General features: G+C 35.8%; 1 protein-coding gene and 2 pseudogenes across 43 annotated transcripts in view; 1 reads left to right on the plus strand and 2 right to left on the minus strand.

The window, feature by feature from the left end:
* The window catches only part of MAP2 (microtubule associated protein 2), a 247,564-nt gene that overhangs the window by 171,438 nt on the left and 53,825 nt on the right, over positions 1-22,301 (plus strand). For 42 of the 43 annotated variants that reach the window (XM_039844656.1, XM_039844655.1, XM_039844622.1 and 39 more), the window contains one exon: positions 11,595-11,879. In XM_039844656.1, coding sequence (XP_039700590.1) covers positions 11,618-11,879 — 262 coding nt within the window. In that variant the 5' untranslated portion in view covers positions 11,595-11,617. Of the gene's footprint in view, positions 1-1,327; positions 1,384-11,594; positions 11,880-22,301 lie in introns of all 43 variants that reach the window. The other variant, XM_039844615.1, reaches the window with a different exon arrangement.
* On the minus strand, positions 9,270-10,748 carry LOC120587735 (keratin, type I cytoskeletal 19-like; annotated as a pseudogene).
* Positions 21,901-22,019, minus strand: LOC120587794 (uncharacterized; annotated as a pseudogene).

A 22,301-nucleotide genomic window follows, 5' to 3' on the forward strand; every position in this document is an offset into this window, starting at 1 on the left:
TGCTTTAACTTTATGACTCATTTTACCTTTCTCTAGAAGAAAATAAGTATTTAACATAATTAGATTTTGGACTGTCCATGTATATAGTAGTGTTTAAGTGTATTTTAAAAATACATGTTATACAAATATATTCATCCATTTTTCTTTTATATACACATGACCTTTAACATATATATAATATACATTATATGTGTGTGTGTGACTCAGAAGGTTTATATTCATGTAGCACCCATGGTGTACTCTATTATTGCATTTACTGTGTTAGCTTGTATCTTTCAAATACATCTTGCCCTCTTCAGTATAGTGTGAGCTGTTTGTGGCCAGAATCCATATCTTAATCATAATTGTATTCCTAGTGCCTAACGGAATTCTTAGTATAAAGCTTGTATTTAATAAATGTTTACTGAAAAGATTTTAGAGGACATACTAAATGATTTGATGATTGATCATGATCTGAAATTAAATGAAGATACAATACATGCTTGTTAAAGCAATTTATAAATACAGACAGTTCCCAATTTACAATGGTTGGACATGTAATTTCTCGATTTTATGATAGTGTGAAAGTGATATGTACACATTCAGTAGAAACTGTACTTGGAATTTTGAATTTTGGTCTTTTCCCAGGCTAGTGATATGCAGTATGATACTCTCCTGTGACGCTGGACAGAGGCAGTGCATGCATCTCCCAGTCAGGCACGCAATCACTAGGATAAACAACTCTCAGTAAAAATTGTACTTGGAATTTTGAATTTTGGTCTTTTCCCAGGCTAGTGATATGCAGTACGATACTCTCCTGTGACGCTGGACAGAGGCAGTGCATGCATCTCCCAGTCAGGCACGCAATCACTAGGATAAAGATACTCTGTAGCATGCTGTGTTACCAGTGTTTTTGGATCTTGTGTTCTGCACATATAGGCTAGGCTAAGCTATTACGTTCAGCAGGTTAGGTGTAGTAAATGCATTTTCGACTTACAAGATTTTCAATTTATGATGAGTTTATCAAGAGGTAACCCCACTATCAGTCAAAGAGCATCTAGTGCCTCTTAAGGAAAAGTCCAGTTCTTCAGTCATTTAGGCTCTCTGTCTTTTTCTTAACATTCTCCATTTTGTTGCTTCTACATCTCATCAGATGAGTGCAGATCTGACCAGGCTCATGTTTCTCTGTAACCTGCTATCACGACTCAAAAAAAAAGGGGGCGGGGCATCTAAAAGAACCTCATGAGACTCACACTGAACAAAAATAAATGAAAAAAGAATTCTGTCTTACACTGTTCATCAAAAATCAAGTAAAATATTCTCTGACTCTGTATAATTTAATGAACAGGACTTCTTCAGAACGTGGTATATGGCTGGACCACAAACTGAACTCAAGAAAATAAGGTAAATGCCTATCAAAATAGTAGAAAACATTATACTTTATTATTCTCCTCACAACAAACATGGATAGTAAGGTATGTAAGTAGGTAGACAATAGATAAAACAAATAAACTTTAGTTTATACAGCAGTCTGTTAAAAAAAGAGGGTTAGGTTTTGCTTTAGTTGAGGTTTTGAACGTGGAGTCTAGCCTCTCATTTCAAACCCAGCCACATCACCATAGTCGGGGTCTACATGTTTCTTTCCTAAAGTGACTGTCTCCAAGAGCTGCTTCTGTATTTAGTCATGCCTACTTCCAGTTCACTTTAAATATCATTGCTAGATCAATCATTCTCAAAAATAAACTTGACTATGCCACTCCCTTCTCTCACATTTTTTATGGGTGCCCCATTGCCTTCGGGTTAGAGTCTAGGCATGGCTTACTACCCCCTTTACAGTTCTGCCACGGCCTGCCTGTCAGCCTCATTTCTCCATGTCCCACTTCACTTACGGACCATAATGACAATCTTGTGCTTTACACATGTTCCTCATTCATTTGTTTAGTAAACATTTGTTTCTGAGCCTGTTCTGTGTCACACGCTGTACTCGGTGCTAGAGGTGCAGAGATGAAATGAACACCACTCTACCTCTGAGATCCTACAGCCTCGTGAAGGAGACAGACAGCATAGGGAAGAATGTCTAACACAGTGAAACCGGAGTTGGGGATGCCAAAAGAGTACTCATTATGGGATATTCCTAGAAGGTGTTGCCTAGCCCAAGTCAAAAATAGCACAGGAAATAGTCATCCAGGCTCTTTCTTTCTAGATAGTTTTCCCTTCTTTCTTTGGCTAACTCCTACTTGTCCTTTAATCTCGACTCAGATGTTACCTCCTCCACGAAGTATTGATTGAATTCTCACTGTGGTAGGAGCTGTCCATGTGCCTGTATAATTTTCTGTCCTTGTCTGCATCACAGCAGGTACCACACTGTGTTTTTTTGTTGGTTTGTCTGTGAGCTCCTTCAGCATAGAAGCTGTATATTTTTTCCCAATCCCAATGCATTCCCTGTGATACATAGAACCTTTTCATTAATGTTTTGGAGATATTATCAAACAATTGTTTAATAAATTAAGATTTGTAAGGCATTTTAGCAGTCACGTAGGCTAGCATCCCATTGATTCGACAGCGTTCATGACAGGATGGGCATTCAACTTTTAAGCCTCTGACGAAAGATGCATTAAGTTCAAAGAAATGCCAAAAACAAATGCTATGACTGATTATGCCATAAGCCCATAGACATTTACTATGTTTGGAATAAGATTTTAATCTAACATGTTAAGAGGCAGAACTTTGGTCACACGGCTTATGTTTGTGGAGGGAGAATTATTCATTAAAAGATAAAGGGAGTGAGCAGATCAGATAAAGTGGCAAGAAACAGAATAAATGATATCTTGCCTACAATTCCACAGGACTTCATCCTTTTGTCTGTCTTAAATAACTAAAAGCAGATTCCATTCATGGAAAACCATAAAGTATTTAGTTTTTGAACTTATGCTCTTATATATCCTTGACTTCCAATTCTCTATCCCTGTTTTTCTTTTCAGGGCTGCCATATTTTTCTTCAGCTTTTCAGGTTTTGTTTGTTTGTTTGTTTGTAATTCTAGCATTTTATTTTGTGATATATATATAGCACAGCCTCCAAGTTCACTTGGGTTGTAGACTTTTTCTCATCTCCTATAAAGAAATCTCTGAAGCCTCTGGTCCTCAAGTATTGATTATTGTTTTTAGATTATAGGCATTTTAACACCCAGCTATTGCCTTTCCTATAATGTGGATCTCAGGTATCTGGAACTAAAGGATTTTCATTTGGTGGTGGTGCCAGTAAATACTTATGACCTAATTTTTTCTTTGGAATATTTGTAATTCTATAGAATACTCCACAGATTTGTACCCAAAGGGGATTGACTTTTACTGTGTTTTATGTTACATTGGACAAACTCTGACATATCTAGAATCAGATTTCGAATTGGAAAATGTTCAAAACAAAATCGTTAATTGTCAAAATCCAAGTTACAATTTTCCTTTTAAACTTTTTATCTTTATGCTTAAGTTTATACTTATTTAAGGAAAATTTTATTAAAATTTTATGATTGATTGTCTTCTTATAAGTAAAAGTACTAATGTAGGGCTCAAAATTTATCTGTTCAGTGGTTCAATAGTTACATGCTTATGAAACTAACACTCAGATTTAGTGTCATGTCTAAGTTTGCACATGTAGTAAGTGGGAGAGCCCGGATTCAACCCTGATTTTCTTAGAAATCTATTACTTATTCCACTGAATAAGCACAGGTACTTAGTTAAATATCATCCGTAGAGGCTAACATGTTAGAACATTTTAAATATTATTTATTTCTGATACGTATATAAGGTATTTATTAGCCCTTAATATAATGTGAAAAGGACTTAGAAGTAACATACAGCTGTGAAGTGTAAGTTGCATACCATGGTCACATAAAGCACCTTTTCCAGTTTAATATGATAGATTCTTATCGGTGGAACAGATTTTTTAAGTTAGTGTCATTATCTGGATTTCATTCTCTTTCTCGTTCCAACTCCCCTCCACCGATCTCACTACTCAGTGAAAGAGCAGGCAATGAATGGTTGTTAGTGGATTTGGCTTCTCATTCCAGATCTCCCTGGAAGTGTCTAACTTGGTCGAATCAATTTACTCTTTCTGGGCTCAGTTTTTCAATATGGGGTAAACCACACACTGAATCCAATTGCTAAAAATGTTCAAATAAAAGCTATAAAATAATAGTTAATAATAGGTAGCATATATGGAGTACTTCCACTTTGCCTGGAATTATACTTTATTTGTATTATCTTATGTAATTCTACCAATAACCTAACACTGGATTGCTGTGTACTGTGTGCCCATCATCTTCAAAAATAATTATGTACCCACCAACTCTCTTCATATGAATTGTTTATTAGTCATGGTGTGTGATGAAGAATGAGTCATCTTTATAGTTATTTTACAATCAGCCGGAAAAGAGGAGAGAAGACATGCAAAAAATATCTGGATTTTCAACTTAACTTTTTGATGCCATCAAGGACTTTTTCCTCAGTTTTGCATAGAAGACAAAGAGAAAGAATGCAGGGTTATAGTCAGTCAACAACTATTCAAGCTTAGAACTCCTCGGCATTTATAAATAAAGATAAAAATTCTGTATACACTTTTAATATTGTTAGGGACTAAAAAGTTTCTGTTTTGTAGGACTAGCAGGGATAGTAATAGTATAAGCATGATTGAGCCTACATGGAAAGGGAAACAATACTCATGTGCTTAATTGTATTATATAACTGGTTGTTTTATCTTTTTGTTCATCTTTGGACATGTAGCAGTACAAAATTATAATCTCAATGTTTGTATTGAACTGGCATATTACATGATGACAGGGCAGAACATATTATAGAAAACATTCTAGAACTGTCAGTGCCAAGTGCATTATAAAAATGGAGACATGCCTATCTGGCACTAAATGTATTTTTCCTTTAGTTTTTCCAAGCTTTTGTTGTTTCTCCTTTTGCCAATTTTTTGGAGTATTTAAAGCTGCCTAGTAATAACTATCATCAGGAACTATTTCTGTGCTTTGTGATCTTTCTAATATTATAATCCAAAGAAAAACAATGAAGTTTGTGGTGATATGGGACTCCCAAGAGAAAAAATACTACTCTACTAAATGGCATTTTCAGCACACATCTCAATTATCTAGGTATAAAATCATTCAATTACTTCTTTGAGCACTTTACTACTTCAGAATCATCTTCCACACATTCGCTCTGCCTGTTACCCCACATCCGTCTCCAATATGATTTAAGAAAATTATAACTCGATTTGAGAAATTTTATGCAAGTGTACTTTTGCCATAAACCATTAATAAATGCCAGCAAGTATCTAAAATAACTATTCAAAAGACATTTTGAAGATGCGAATAGACTAACTATGGTCTATTCATTGTTTTCACAATATGAAGTAGGTTTTTACCACAGACAATGGATAATTTTAAACTTCTGGAGATATTTCTGCCTCCCACAAGTAGGATTAGAGCTGGCATATTCCCAGGAAGCTGACCAAAAGCAGTCAGTCCCATGATTGGAATCCATCGCCTCATCATAAATGTCCTGGGCTGAGAAAGTAAAAGGTTCAGCTTCTATCTGTGAGAATGATTACACGACCTGTCATGATAATTGCCTTACCCCTTTGCTCAAATTATTCTACAGGGGTGTTTCATGTATGTATTTCTATCACTACTGTTCTTTTCTGACATCCTGTGCAGCAGGCTTGCAAAGCACGAGTCTTCAAACTTTAGTATCTCAGAGTCACCTGGTGAACTTGTTAAAATACCAATTTCCAAGGCTCATACTTAGAAATTCTAATTTATTAGATGGATGTTGGAGGTAATTGGCTGAAAACACTTTAAGATATATCTGAAGAGGATGGTCACCAAAGAGCATTTCCGTTTCATGATTTTAAAACCTTTTCTGAATTAGTGTATCTTACATATATTGCTAAACCTACATGTCACATGTTCCCTGCTATATATACTAGTAGTTTGTTCTACTTGGTGTTATCCTTTAATGCTCTCAATAGTACCAGCTCTTCTACCATGCCTAAAATTTGAGTTTCAAAACCATTCTCCTCTCACTGATTGAGCTAGTGTTGGCCAAACATTTATAGTTAACAAAACCATTTCCCTGTGTTTATCTGGAGTAAGGAAGTGTGCATTCAACATCTGATAAATATTTGAAACCCAACTTAACAGTAAACGGTGCTTTGGTCAGTTTGTATATTATTACCATGATTTTGGTTGTGCGCATCTTACTTTTGCATAACCCTTTCCATACTTTGAAGGAAAAATATGAAAACTTTTAACAACTAGGTAGAAAATTAACTCAATGTTTATTTTTGAGTAAAATATATCTCTTATTTACATCCTTAGTTCTGGATTTGCCCTCAGAAAAGAAATTTGTCAGAAGCTCAGAAAGATAGCAGAACTGTCAGGGACATCTTCTGAGTATTTTTGCTTACTTATTTCTTCCCCTTAAATAGTGAAGGAAATATGACAACTGTACCTTATTTTCTACAATTCCTTAGGGCAGATGTACTCCAGAACTTTTGTTTGGTACACTTAAATAAATCTATATCTCTTCCCTACGTGCTTTACAGGAACTATCACAGCATGTCAATTTTTTTTTTTTTTTAATGTATAATACGCAGGCAGATGGAGGTCCAGATGAAAATGCTTCTCTTTTTAAACTATCCTTTAAACACATTAAGTTTTAATGTGAATATATGGTTTTATAATCCTTAGGGAGAACCAACAAAAGTTATTTGAGAACTCCCAAAATAATAAGATATTTGTCATTTTAATGTTTTCACTCATTTATTAGCAGCATTTGCTTGGATGGTAATTAAGAGTATCCCAGGGAAGATACATAAAGGAAAAACAAATTTTTTTTTAACTAAATTAATGTTATGTTTTCCAACAAATCATACTTTCATTAGAGTTTGTTAAACTATAACTTATCTAAAAGATCTAGAATATTATATAAGGTTTTATAAGACACTTTCTGTTGAAAAGATTGATGTCTATATTGTATTTTGTTTATTTTATATACAGAAAGGATAATATGAAAGCTATTGTATACTAAATAATAATTTATATTTTCTTAAAGAATGATACTCTAAATTAAATTCCTATTGGAAAACAATAAGTACAGTTATTATTTATTTGTACTATATATTCCTGATTTAAAAAAGACTTGATGTTCCACAATTGAATTATATATAAAACAAGAAATAGAATACAGTACCAAAGATTTAAAATGAGATAAATACTATAGTTAAGCATTAAGGTTTCTAGTAATTAAGGAAAAATAAAGGAATAGCTGTATTACCTGATTGCCTAAGAAATATTAGAAATCAGAAAAACACATATTTTCTTATTTCTAAATTCCAATATAAATTAATTGATTATATATTTTTCTATGCATGGGACAGTCATCATAAAAGACAATTTTTTCAGAGTGGCCTTACAGATTTGGAGGTAGGCTTTTGGGTTACCTGTGAGAAGGTCTAAATTTGTTCTCAAACACACAAATGACTTCATATAAGTATCTGGACAGGTACTCAACTAAAATCTCAGTTTTGAAATATAGAACATTGTAGTCAGGCTTGGAAATTTTTTAAAACAGATGCTTTTAAATACAAGAGAATCTCAATATAGTAGAAATCTAATTATTGATCTTTTAATCAATATTCTAGAAACAATAGCAGTAGCAACTGATAGACCTACCCATAAATCATAAAATGGGTCTCTAAGAACCTACATTAATTATCATATTAAATTTTTTTCTATTAAGCAATTTAAAATTGGAATATATCTGTCTCAAACCATGATTTGTGTTTTGCCAAGATTGCCATGTTTTATGTTAAGTCGAATATTTTTTTTCCCTTTTGTTGTTTCACTCCTTTACTTGCTTTCTTCTGTCTGCCTCTCTCTCTCTCTCTTTCTCTATTGGTATTTTTTAACTAGAATTATCTAAGAGATTTAGCTACCTGTAAGTCTCCTGATTCATGGTACTAAAAACCTTCTAATCAATATTGGGAAAAGTACTAATTTTAGTTTGCAACATTAAGCATCTTTGCATTAAATCTACCTAAAATCAAAACTGAAGAATTTTACATTTGTTCAGTAAAGAAGGAATTAATCCATACACTATTTCACCTTGGAGTTTAATCTGTGGAACGACTGATTTCATTGTGGTTATAGCAGTCTTATGATGATGATGATATAAGGTGATATGGGTTGAATCTTCAACAGGTTTGAAAACTGATCAATGCCAAGTCATATAGTTTGACTCATGTCATTGGAATCAAAGGACAATGACAGATTGCCAAATACTAAAGAATCTTGTATCTTTTATTATTATCCATCAGTGAAATGAGTTATAGTGTACCAGTGATCAGTGTTTCAGCCGCTGGGATGAAAACACGCATGTTCTTTCCAAGGGACATGAGATTGAGAAAATCATATCTAAGGCTTATTGAGGGAAAAAGCTAGAATTTTAAGAACTAAACTTTTAAAAACTGGAGTTCCTTGCTCACATTATCAAGCTATGCTTTTGGAAGGGGAAGAAGGAGGAGAATTGAGTGAGATAGCTTCTCAGCTTACTTTATCAAACCAGAAGACTGTGCCGTGGATCTCCAGCTATTCAGCAATTAGGATTTGGGATTGTTTGCAATATGGAGAGAGGAGAGTCTTTCCCATTACGCAGCAGGAATGGAATGCTAAAATTCCTGATTTCTACAGTTTTTAGAGAGATGCAGGTAAAAATAATATTATACATCAGCAAGAAGTAATTAAAGGAAGCTGTGATCACTTTTAACTGTGTCATAATACTGTTTTGAAGAGTGGAGATAATCTGGTTCCCCAAAACACTGATTAGGAATTTAAGTGAAATTTGCCACGAATGGCTGGTATTTTACTAATACCATGTTGTGATTATAAGTGAGTGTGCCCAAATAGTGTCTCTTGATTCCAGCAGCTTTTCCATAGAGAAGAAGGAAATCTTGCCAAATCATATTTTCTGTCAAAGTAGCTTTGTCAGAGCAATATCAGCCTGAAATCTCCTAAAATGGTTATCACTTAATAGATGGTTAGACCATGTACATTTCGAAAGCCCCCGAAATTAGAAAGTGATATCTGATTAATCTGCATACATTTTTTCCCCCTTGGGCCATAAAGTTTTACTGGCAGGTCAGGTGAAGAGTCAGAGGTCAGAGACCCTCCCCTCCCGTGCCCCTAACCAGGGGCAGGTAGCCCAGAAGGCTGCTGGACTCAGGTGGTCTAAGTGGTGGGCAGGTTGTTGTAATAGGTGTCCTGGCCCTCGAGCAGGCTGCAGTAGGTAGTGATCTCCTGCTCCAGCCATGTCTTGATGTCCATGAGCTGCTGGTACTCCAGGTTTTGCCGCTCAATTTCGGCACGCACATCACTCAGCTGGGCTACAGTGCTGACGTTAGGCCCTGGATCTGTGCCAGCTAGGCTCCAAAGCAAGCCTCCGTTTCTGCCAGCATGCCCTCCAGGGCAGCTTTCACCCTGAGCTGAAACTGCAGCTTGAACTCCAGACCCTGGAGGGTGCGCCCCAGGTTGGTGACCTTCGTCTTGCTAATTTGTAGCTGCTCAGTGTGTCCAGTGACCTCCCGGTTCATCTCCTCAGTCTGACTGGTGAACCAGGCTTCAGCATCCTTCTGGTTTTTCTCAGCCATGACCTCAGATTGGCTTCTCATGTAGCTCAGCATCTTGGCTAGTCAATGTCTGGAGCAGAATCTACCTCCACACTGACCTGGCCATGTACCTGGCCCCTTGGAGCACTGATTTCTTCCTCGTGGTTCTTCTTCAGGCAGGCCAGCTTTTCCTTGAAGACTTCAGTCTGCATCTCTAGGTCAGCTCTGGTCAGGGTCAGCTCGTCCAGCACCTTGTGCATTGATATCAGCCTCCACACTCATGCACAGGGCCTGCTCCATGTGGAACTTGGTTCAGAAGTCATCCACAGCCAGATGGGCATTGTTGATCTGCAGGACATTCTTGGAGTTCTCAATGGTCTTGTAGTAGTGGCTGTAGTCGTGGGCAGACCTGGGACCTTGCTTCTGGTACCAGTCTCAGATCTTCACCTTCAAGTACCATTGGCCGCCTCCAGGGAGCGTACCTCCAGGTAAGAGGCCAGGCAGTCGTTGAGATTCGGCATGGCCACCTTCTCGTTGCCTGCCAGCAGCCCATCGAACCTGACTAGGCAGCCCACATAGCCACCACCATAGCCCACAGAGGAAGAGAGGACAGGAAACAGGCAGAGGACACCGACATGCTGTGCCTGCTCAAGCTCTCATGGATGCTGGGTGAACGGAAGGTGCCTCCCACCCCAAAGCACATGGTGCCACTGCCCAGGTTCCCAAAGGACAAGGAGGCCGACCACTGGCAATGTAGGAAGTCATGGCGAAGGAGGCTTCAGCGACACTGGTCGGAGGAGCTGCAGCTGGCAGGAGGAGTCAATCCGCGTGTATTTTTGAGTATTATCTAAATCTTATCAGGAAGTCAGATGATGCTTTTTAGGTTATAAATTCACTTTATTTGTGCCTCTGATGTTAATTGAAATCAGCATGGCCAGCCAGTCCATTTTTTCTTCCAAAATTCGTTTTTATTGATTAATTAAAAAGTAAGAATATAAAGCATTTAAACCCTAAGGAGGTTTTTTTTTTGAATGGCTGGCCTCTTGAAAACAAATTATCTTACCATTTTAAGCGGATGATTACCAAGTAACACTATCCTCATTTAGGTATTTGTTTTTAGATTCAGGATGAAGGTTTTTAGTCACTGAGAAATCTCTTCCAGAGAGTCCTGGGGACAAAACTGCCAATTTTAGCTGCTCATATTGTTTTACTTTCTTTCAGTATCTGTGGCTAGAACTCCCGGAGTTAAACATGGACTAAAGTGAAAACCTAAATATTTCCCACATCCTTTTGGAAATGTTAATAAACATGGCATCATGTAAAATTTATACTATAAGAAAATACCATTCCCCCTTAAACTATAGATAGAGGTTAAGAAAGTTTGCTGAAAAATTAAGTCAAAACTATCTTTCTTTTAATACATGGTATCCAGAAAAACATATCCACCTCTGGTTTGAAATGAACACTTTTGAAATGGAAAGGGCTAATATGATGGCCATTGTCTGTTCTAGGTTTCACGGCAATTTGTGTTTTTAAAAGAGTACTTGGAGTAATTTTCCATAATCCAGCATGTCCCCTCAGCCTTTTCCCCACATTTTCTCATACTGCCGGTTTCCTGAACTCTACTGAACAGTTAACATCTTATATCAATGAAAGTTTGCTAAGATGTGTCCTTAAAGCCAAAAACTAGTTGTTTTTTTTTAAATAGTGTATATAGATTGATAGAGATCTTACATTTAAAGTATATCTATGCCAAAAAGAGATCTGTAAAAACAAAACCAAGATGTTAACAACTTCTACCTCTTGATATCAAAAGTAAGTTATTGAACATTTCTTTAACCATAGCCAACTACTGAGTTTGCTATAAATTTTCCCTATCTTGGTACTACTAATATCGAATCAGATTACCCCAAAGTGATGGCTGTTATTTTTCCTCTTTCAATCACAGGAGAGGTCACAGGGTATTAAAGAATGGCAGATGATCGGAAAGATGACGCAAAGGCACCTCACTGGACCTCAGCTCAGCTAACAGAGGCTTCTGCACACCCACATCCACCTGAGATTAAGGATCAGGCAGGGGCAGGGGAAGGACTTGTCAGAAGTGCCAATGGATTCCCATACAGGGAGGACGAAGAGGGCACCTTTGGAGAACATGGGTCACAGAGCACTTACTCAGATACCAAAGAGAATGGGATCAACGGAGAGCTGACCTCAGCTGACAGAGAAACAGCAGGTAACTAAAGGCTCTTCTGTCTCCATTGCTTGCTTTCTGTTTTGAAGTCTGTTTAGTCTGAACGTGAATTAATTTATAACCCTGATCCTCTTTCACTAGTGTGTGGACAGAAATTTTAGTCAGTCAAGGGAAAAAGACACAAAGAAGAGAGAAAAATCATGGAATTAGTCCGACATTCTCCCAAATTAGTTGTATTTTCAATTTCATCTCCCTATTTAGTTTTTGTCACTTTAATTTTAATAGACAAATGGCTCAGCGAATGTGTGTTTTACCAATAACTGTCAGCATTTTAACTCATCGAAAGAAAACTTCACAAGTAATTTGCTGTTGATTCTCTTGAATGATATCAGACCTAAATCCAATTGACTAATTAGAAGCATTTTTTTTTTTTAGGGCAGAAAGGAATGTAGAGTCTCTCTCCCAGCCTTTAAAAAGAAAAAAGAGAAAAGAAAGAAAATCAATATACACATGTACACAGGAGCCATTTCATACTTTCTCAGATAGCTTTTTAAGACCTAATATTCAGATGCTTGAAGGAGAACATAATATGATTTACTCTTAAGTGCTTCCTTTCAAAGTGTAATTTACAATAGTACTCTATTACTGATAATATTGTCATTGATGCCATAGTTATTATATAGCATTAATGGCATCGAGAAACACTAGCCTGTACTATAATATTCTTGACCATTATTTTCATTTTTTCTATAATTCAGAATTTAATGCATTTGAACACTATAACTTGCAGATATGCTATTCCAAAGGGAGTAAGTAAACTACGAGTAGTAAGAAAGGTTATGTCCCCTTCAAAATCACCCCTTACTCTTCAGATTGGTTTTCTACATTCCATCAATTAGTTATCAATGCTCATCAACTGTATGCTCTGTTCAAAAAATATATTTGACACTTCAAATGACTGAGGAGAAATTACCTAAGTATATTGTGTATTTTTTTTTAATACATGCATTCCACAAACTCCTGTTGAACATTTTCTATGCAGTACAAAGTGTATTAGCATCCGTGCCAAGGTGTGTGCAAGGAATGGTCTCTGAGCTTTACAGAGCAGATAATCCCAAAGCAGACATGAGACCTGTGCATACAATTAATTCAAATACAAAACAGTGCATACAATTAATTCAAATACAAAACAGTGTATTAAGTACCAAATGAGCAGTATAGAAAGACAAAGTCGAACTGGGTTTGTTTCTACTTAGGGTCAAAATTCTCAAATTGTGCACAGAAGCGTCTTGAGGTGACACAGCAAACTCACAGGGCTGTGGCAGACTATTTCAAATACTCAGAGAAACAGTGATAATCAACATCTGTCAAACACTGTGTGATATATTAGCTGAAGATAGTTTACAGTTTCACCATTAGGTCCTTTTTAAGATGTATCTTTACAAAGTTCGGTTTTCAGCAGTTTCTGTGATAAAAGGCAAGGATCCTGCAGAAATCCATGTGGAAAAGGAAAAGAGGTGGCAGTGTCCGGTCTAATTCAAGGATTCGAGAAGCTGCATGGTGCCCCACAGGCACATAAATCCCATTAGTAAGAAATCGTGGTTAAAAATGAAATAAACATATTATTTTTACCTTTCATCGTTACAATGAGGATTAAATTAAATAAAGGGTACAGAGTAACTGGCTCAAGAAATAGTACCGATTAATCACTACTACTATTATTATTGCTGATGATAGTAGTGTTGCCAATATGGAAAATAGGACACTCATGATCAAGGAATATTTTTCTACAGCCAAGTATAATACAACTTGTAGAGAGCAGGACTTGGGTCCCAGGAGCATTAACTTGGGAGATTTTGAAAGGATCGAGGCATGAGGAGGTGAGGACATATTAGAACAAAATGGTTATGGGGAAGGAAAAAGGTAATGCGATAAACCAAGATTTTTCTCATCATCATATCCTGTAGCATCTGACATTATACCTCAAGTATTCAATAAATGTGTGTTGAATGAATGAATGTATGAATGTAGGAGTGAATGAATGCCAAAGAAGAAAAAAAGTTTTTTCCGAATGAATGGTGAAAACTATTGAAAAGTCTTACTTGTGTCTCTTGGACTCTCGCCAATTGACTCTCACTATTATGGAGGTTTATAATACAAGAAAAAATCACTGGAGTATGTTTGGGCAAGCAGTGGAGAATCAACATTACTCACTATTTTATTTTTTCAATGGTCTTAATTAAGTATTTAAGAGCATCTGGAAAAAAACCATTTGCCAGGTCAGTGTGTCCTTGCCAGCTTCTTTGAGAAAATAATATAAATCGAAAAGAGACTAATAGATGTTTCTTTCAAATTATGGCTTCAGGAGCATCCAAAGTTAATTTTGAATTCAGCTCAACATATGCACTAACTTTATATTAATTTTGGGAGACTGATTATGAAAGTTTTATATGTAATAGTGACAGAATTGTAAATAGCCAACTGTGGGTTACCAGATTGATGCATTCACCTCAAACTTTAAACGAACCTCCCTCCAGAAATAAAAGGCAAAATATTGAATTATAAAATATGCATATCAGGTAAACTATGGGAAAAGAAAAATGTAAACTATGGTCTCCTCATACCTGTAGAGAATATTCCAGTGGTAAGTTATTGTGCAATTAAATTTCTCTCCAAACTTTAACTTAATAAAATAATAAATTTTATTGTTGATAATTTATATGTAACTGTTACACAAATTTCAAACAAAAACCATCTCCAGCAAGAAGAAGTAACCTTCATTATCAAATACGATCTTTAGAAAACGCTATCCTTTGATGATGGAGACTACCGACATGAGCTGGCACTGTATTTTGAGGTGATTATTTTAAAGAGGACTCGGGAGCTATATACTAGCCCACTCTTTTAGCACTCACATGAAATCTGTCAGCATATTGCATTTTTCCCCTGTGAAGGGTATTTCTCAAGACATTATTATGCGAAGCATTTCCCGGTAACGTCAAGTCCTCAGTGGTAGGTTTTGTGTCCAAGCCATTGCTGGTTGAATCCAAAGACCTTTTTCCTACTTTCCTTCTTTGCTATAGTTCTCTCATCGTTTTTAGAAAAAGATAATAATCTTTTCCCCAAGCTTGTTTATTTTATTCATCTCTATAAGCAAGCTCACATGATAAATTAATTACATCATACCTCTCTCCTCCTTCCTTCCTTCATCAGAGTGGGCTTACTTCAGCCAAAGGTCTTACCTCATCCTCTGTCACCCACCCTTTTCAGAGTTCGCCTTCATTTCTGGGCCATAATAATTTTTAATTTTTAAAGATGCAAGCCCATATTCAGCTTATCTTTGACCTTATATACTGAGACTTGCGGGTGACGTGGAGAACGCTAGAAGGCAATAATGTTTTTAAATTATTTTTCTTTACCACTTATACTTCTAAATTGTGTCTCTTTGCTTACAATTTCAAGATAATCTATAGAAAGTTAGATAGAATTTATTGGTCCTCTGCTATGGCATAATTCTTGATACTTTAAGAATTTTTTATACATTTATTTATTAAAGTGTCCTTTTTAGTAGCCACACATTACAGAAGCCTGAAAAATATAGCCATTTAAGAAAGTTATTGTGATAAAAAGACTAAAGCCATCATTTTTACATTATTTTCCAATGCATGAATTGAAAGGGTAAAGCCTTGTAATAAATCTTTCCTCTCTTTTTCACCTTATCTTTATTGAAGGAAGCAAGAGGGATTCATTTTGGTCCCCACAGAGTTACAACTCTGAATGAGAATTAGGAGCCTCATCTTTAAGTTTCTTATCCAAGGGTGGTTCCCAAACTCATATTAGAATTCATATCAAGATAACATGAAGATAATCAGAAGGGATCAGTAAGATGACCTTTCACATTTCCAAGATCACATGACTACAGCCAGAATGCAAGTGTCTTGTTTTGTAGACCAGTGTTCTTTCTGCTCCCCCATGCCACCAGATTCGGATCAGCACAGCCAGTTGCCCAGTTGTCAGTTATAGCCGAAGAAGAAAATCCTTTTATTGCAAAACTGCCACTTCCATGTACTTTTAAGCATGACAGAAAATCATAACTTTATTTGTGATTTTCAATATGAATGGAGAAAGAAAGGAGGCAATTTTGAGATGTTTATAGATGCTAAAACATTGAAGTATTTAATTAAAATCATGCTTTCATGATTTTGAATATCCTAAGAAATAATGCTTTGAACACTAGTTAGAAACACTAGTCAGAGTATAAAGTGCCTTCATGACCATCAATAGCCAGTGCCAGCTATATCTTTGAGTAAATTTAAAGATTAAAGGGCATTTCTTCAGTTAACTACACGCCCCCATTCCAAGGGCTGCTTTGTTTTCTCAACATTTCAGGGGTTTCAATCCAGGCCTACTCCCTGCCAGGGCAGTGAGATCTGTAAAAACTCTTCCAGGTTGTATGCTGTCACTTCTCAGTTTACCCGTGGAGCTGTGCCTTTTAAGGCCATGGCTTACACTCTGAACATCCATGTAACTCAAGCAGCCAAGTGATGAACATACTCAGCTATATGTTTATTGTTGCTGACATTATAAATTTAAGCTCAAAAATATACAGTGGAGGAAAAGTTTGTTATCACTCACATGCAAAAGAAAATATACCTTTAAGCTTCTCTGTTTCCTTTTTCAATCTTAGAATATCAGAACCTGCCTTTCGTTACCTCTCCCATTCTCTGCCAACATTCCTGGATTTGAGATTTACTAGTAAGAGCCATCATCCTATTTAAAATATGGCAAATCATATATAATATGATATTAATGTACACAAAGCAAAATAGCACAAAGCCATTTCTCTTGTGAATAAACTAAAGCCATCCACGCCACCCCGCAAGGCAAACAAACAGGCTGGCCTAACAATACAAGAGGTTGCAGATTTTCTTTTCCTTGTTGCCATGCCAACCACTCATTGCTCTGGCTGCCATTTCCCTGAGCTCCGCAGAGATAGGAGTGTGCAGAGCAGAGTCATTTAGCATTCAAGGGTGGATCTGCAGAAAACCACACGGCCTCACTGCGAAGCGTCTGGGCCTGGCGGTGCCGATGGATGAGGACAGAAAATGGGGACCTTTTCAGTGTTTTCCTTCGAAAGGTTAAGCTTCTGGGGCTAGAAAGAGTGAGAAAGACAAGGATTGATAGAAAAGGCAATTCCACAAGGTTTGTATTTGTCACGTTTGCTTTGTCCTGTATGGTTTCTATACCATTTGAAGCAGGTTATGGTTATTAGCTTCAATCATAATATGTGTCTTGTCTTGTTGGTAAATAGGAGGATCTGAATCTAATCGAGGGCTACCTTACATGGACATTAAAATAAAGAACTGTATCTCTTATTCTGGGTAAGGTATGAGCTTGTATGTAGCAAGTATTGCTAGCCAGAGCTTATGTCTTAGAAATTGGAGAAAAGACAGGCACCAGATAAAGTTGTTTGTTTAAATGTGCAGTTATAAAAATATCTATCTCATATCGATCTTTAGTCTTCAGCCGAAGACTTACATACAGTAGGATGAGATTGTCTTAAGCCAGTAATTCTAAATCAAAATATAAGAAAACTTCGTTTCTCTAGATCTCTTTTAATTAAACCAATGACTCAACAAATTGAAACATGATTTTACTCCTTGGAATTTGAACTGCCTACAATCACTTTAAATTGTGAAGAGACTGTATCTAACACAATACAATATGATATTTAAAAACTAAGATTAATTTGCATACACATTTACTTCCATGTATGTTCTTCCAGAAAATTCTTCTCATGCACTTGTGGAATTCGGTCTCCATTCTTTATGGTCTCGTTTTGTGCTAAATGTCAGAACTATATCACAAGCACTAAAAAAATGTTATATCATTCTCTTTGATCCACTGACACTTAGAAAAATTATTTTGTTGAATTTGAATATTAATCAATGCAACAGATTTTAGCTAAAAACAGTTTAGACCTACTTGTAAAGTTATTCTGTCTGGCTCGTTTTTAAATGTAAGTATAATTATCACTGTATTTTTTTACTTGATCCTTCCTCCTGATCCTGCATTTTCTAAGACTTTATCAAATTTTCTCCTCTTTCATTTGCTGTAATGTTTTGCCATATTTTTCTTTGAATGTCTTTCATTTTTTGAGGTTTTAAAAATCTGCATTTAGAGAAGAATTCTAAACATTTAATAAAATCATCTTTATTTGTAGTGAGCAGATGAAAATAATCAGTCATGTAAACAAGTCTTCCCAGGTTCATTTTTGGACTGTCTAACCCTTAATTTTGGTTAGGATTATGCATAGCCTTTCTCTGTCTCTTGTAACATTTTTAAGAATTCTCTCCCCGCAAAAGAGAAAAGAAAAAAAAGAAAAGAGAAGAGAAAAACTTTAATTGTGATCTGGAGCAAATAAATTGCTCTAATATCTTGAGAATATATTCATCATCTATCATTTGTTTTCAGAAAAGTATGATGTGTGTATATATGTAAATTGATTTTATTGTTTTGTATATACCAGAGAAAAATAGCACACCAAATAATAGCATGAAGAATGGCTATGGGTTTGATTTTATTGCTGTTGAGAGGTCAGTAGACTGGGGAGTACCTAGCAGTCATCACTCCTCCCTCTTTCCTCCCCAAGCCACTGAGATGAACCGACTCTTTCTTCTCCAGTATATTAAACCTTTTCCTCGTTCTTTCATTCCCTCACACTTCACTGCTCCTCAGCACATTACATAAAGCACGTGCTTTGACTGTCAGGGGAGTCTGGAAATATCAGGAGCAGATGAACAGAACAACTGGTGCTGCATTGCAGACTTGGTAGTTTAAGCATGATCTGACTTGGCATCATGAGTCCTGAGGGGAAAAGGACACTGACTCTCTTGCTGCCTGCTCACTGTGTGGCTCATCTCCCAGAATGAGTCACCATTCAGCAACACTCATAGAAAATACAATTCAAAACTCAGCCAAGCTAATGAGCACAGAAAGAGGAAAACCTATGTCCTTGGCTCTTGTTGCAACTTTTAACAAATATGCAAATGCTAGAACACACAATGAGAATTAAAAACCTGCTTTTACAGTTGATTTCAGCATTACTCAGTACTTAAGACATAGGCAAAATGGATAATAAGGGAGGAAAATCAGAGATTTTTCAGAGAATAATCATCTTTAATAGAGATGATTCAAGCTTCAGCAGCCTGAAAATTAGACTTAATATTTTCAGTCCAAATTTTCTATTTGGCAACACAGGTCGAGGCACTGCTGGGATATGAGCGCCTCTGGGTCTTAGATAAGCGACTCCAGCTTGATGGGTCAGTCCTCTGAGTGAAATAACAATCTTCTTTTTTGCAAAACAGGTTACATTTGCCCAACCAGACTGTCGTGGTTTCATTCTTGTGCAGCATTGTGAAACAAGTCATGGAAAAACACATGAAAGGGATACCTGCTACAGGAGAGATTATCAAAAGTTCATGATCAAAGATCTAGAGCTGATGTTGATTTTATTCTCTCAATGAATCTCTTCCTCTTCTGAACATCCCCACATACCATGTTTAGATCTCACTGATAGCATTGGTCCTATGGAGCACTTTACTGAGGTCACTTGTTGCTTGCTTTTACTTGTTGTGAGTGTTTTGAGTAGTTATGTTTCATTCATCTTCATGTTCCTTTTGGTCTATAATGCAATGCTTATTTTCTATAGTAGGTGTTAATAAGTATTTTTTGAATTGATATAAGGAAGACAGACACTTAGTATCTGTGTTTGGTTTTGAAAATGGAAATCACGTAACAAAATGGGATTACAAAAATTTTACCACAATGTGAGTAATGTTTGTGGGAAAGATTGTGTTAGAAAGGAATACCGGAAATAAAGAGGCAAATAGAGAAACTATAAGAAACTATAGATTAAAAGTAAAGGCTCTAGAACTGTTGGCTAGACTACTAAGGAATTAAGTAGAAACTCTGAAATATTGTAATGAAAAGACTGTCGTGAAAGGATGTAGTGAAAGACTTGATATGGTATAAAAATGGGAATGAAGGTTTGGAGTAAAGGAAATATGTTTTTGACTTTAGGTAGAAGTAAGACATCTAATTAGAAATATTTTCTTGATGATAAAAATTACTGAACTAGGAAGAATATGAAACGTCAGGATAAATAACCTAAGAGGCATCTATAATCTTAACAGCTAATGAACACACAGATATTGAACAACTTTTCATGCTCATTCCTAAAAAATTGATCACAATGTAATAGTTGGCCTCAATTGAAAATCTCACTGAAATATCCTGCAAGGAGAATTCTAAGTGAATGTCCTTGTTGATCCGCTGGCTATAAGGTAATGATTGCCTTACTGTTTGAGGTCAGGAGCTCAGAAATTTCTTTTCTGACAAATGGACGATCCGAATCTTAAAGCAAGTGAATGTTCAAAGTTATGGACATACTTCAACTTCTTTAATGGAATGTACCAGTATTGTCTCGGAGAAATGTTATATATTCTGTTTTTGAAGTTCAACCTGAATAAATATCACCAGTGTCCTTTTTTCTCTACTTCATCTTTGAATCCATAAAATGATTTCAAAATGGTAAGTTCTTAGGTAATAAACCGCATTTCCTTATTGGATAACAGGGCTGTTTATTCATTAACCTTAGGAAAAATAGTTTGATTTCAATTAGATATACCTCCCTAGTTTCATTATTTAAAAAAAATAAAAGCTTCTTGCAATCTATTTTTTTCTTTTTGACGTATTAAAATGAAAGATTCTGCTATTTAAATTTTCTAATTCTAATCATTAAGTGTTTCAGAAAAAAGGGCCTTCTTTTTCTCCAAAGATGATGATGAACACAACTACTATTACTTTTATAAGCAATTTTTAAAAAGAATCAGTTCATTGGGTAATTTTTCTCCTTGCTGCATTTTGGATTTTGCTATCCTTTATCTTAAAGCCCAAATACATTTTTCTCTTTCCTTAAAAATTGGCTATTGCTTATTTTCTCATCAGCTTGAAAAATAGAAGTTTGTGACTAAAGCATTGAAAAAAATTGAAGTAAATCTGCTCTCCTCAGATCTCTACCAGAACATAAATGTTGTCATAGAGAAAACTGCCTTTACTCAAAAAATAAAATAAAATAAATAAATTGCACTAACTTGGCCTAGGTCAAAATGCATGTAAGATATTTTCTCGAGGTGAGTTCTCACCCAATTCATGTAAGTCTTGATTGCATTAAGAAAGAAAACAAAGAATAGAGTTTGAAGCAAATACAGATGCCACTTTCAGAAAGCACATTTTAGGAGGGGAAGTTCATTCAATGAGAATAACAATGGTCCCTGTCCTCATGAAAATAACTGCCATCTGGCCTAAGAAAAATATAGTGCTTGAAATGCTTTGTGGACCACGTTGAGGTTGCACATATAATCTGAGTGCAACTTGAAAACACTGTTCATGTTCAAGAACTTGGCTGTTTGGTGACAGGTTTCGTTTCTAGTGGTATTTCACCTTTTGAAGGTAAATTGTAGCTACCCTAGCTGATAATTTAGCATCTTAGGAGTAGAACCATCAGATAAGGTTGAATTTAATTTTTTTAATATGAAGGACTAAAAGCCTCCCAAATTATGTTTATTTTTTTAAAACTAAATTTTAAAAAATAATGAGCATTTCTTCAATTCTAACTAGAAATGCTTGAGTATCCTGTTCTCCAAATGATGGTAAATTTCAACTTTCCATTATGTTCTCCAGTGCAACCGGATGCAAAAAAAACTATATGAAAACAAAATGCTTTTCTTCACCAGGTCTATAGCAAAATGGAAATTATCAAATATGCTTTTTAGATAATATTTTGAAAAATCTGTTTGGTTAAAATGTTATTTTATATAAAATTTTAAGTAAGACTCTTTTAATAATATGATTGCCTTAAAACTATACTTTTCTTCCTATAGCATTTAATCATTTTGTTAACTATCAGACCAAGTCATTCTCTTTTTTAATTTTCTTTTTCTTTTTTGATATAAAGCCATCAACTTTATTTTATTATTTATTTGTCTGTTTGTTTGTTTAACACCTACAGAACCTGGTATTCCTAGATGGTCTCCCATCCAAGTACTAACCAGGCCTGACCCTGCTTAGCTTCCGAGATCAGACAAGATCAAGCACGTTCAGGGTGGCATGGCCATAGACTAAACCAAGTCATTCTTGCCTCTGTGTTGCATGGTGCATTTCAGAATTATCCGAGAAAAATAAAGCAGAAACCATAAAGTTTCCTAGATTCATGAGAGTTTTTACTTTCACAGCTAACTTCTCTTTAGGAAAACAGACCCAAATTACAATCTCAAATAAAACTTTTTTGAGAGGTAAAAGGATCTCTACAAAAGTTCGGAAGGTATGATTGATAACCTGGCAAGGGGAATGAAAATGAGTCAGAAAAATCAAGCTATTTTCAGACATATTCTGAGAACCAAG

Source organism: Pteropus medius, unplaced genomic scaffold, assembly GCF_902729225.1.
Source record: "Pteropus medius unplaced genomic scaffold, Ma_sr-lr_union100, whole genome shotgun sequence".
Classification (NCBI taxonomy): domain Eukaryota; kingdom Metazoa; phylum Chordata; class Mammalia; order Chiroptera; family Pteropodidae; genus Pteropus; species Pteropus medius.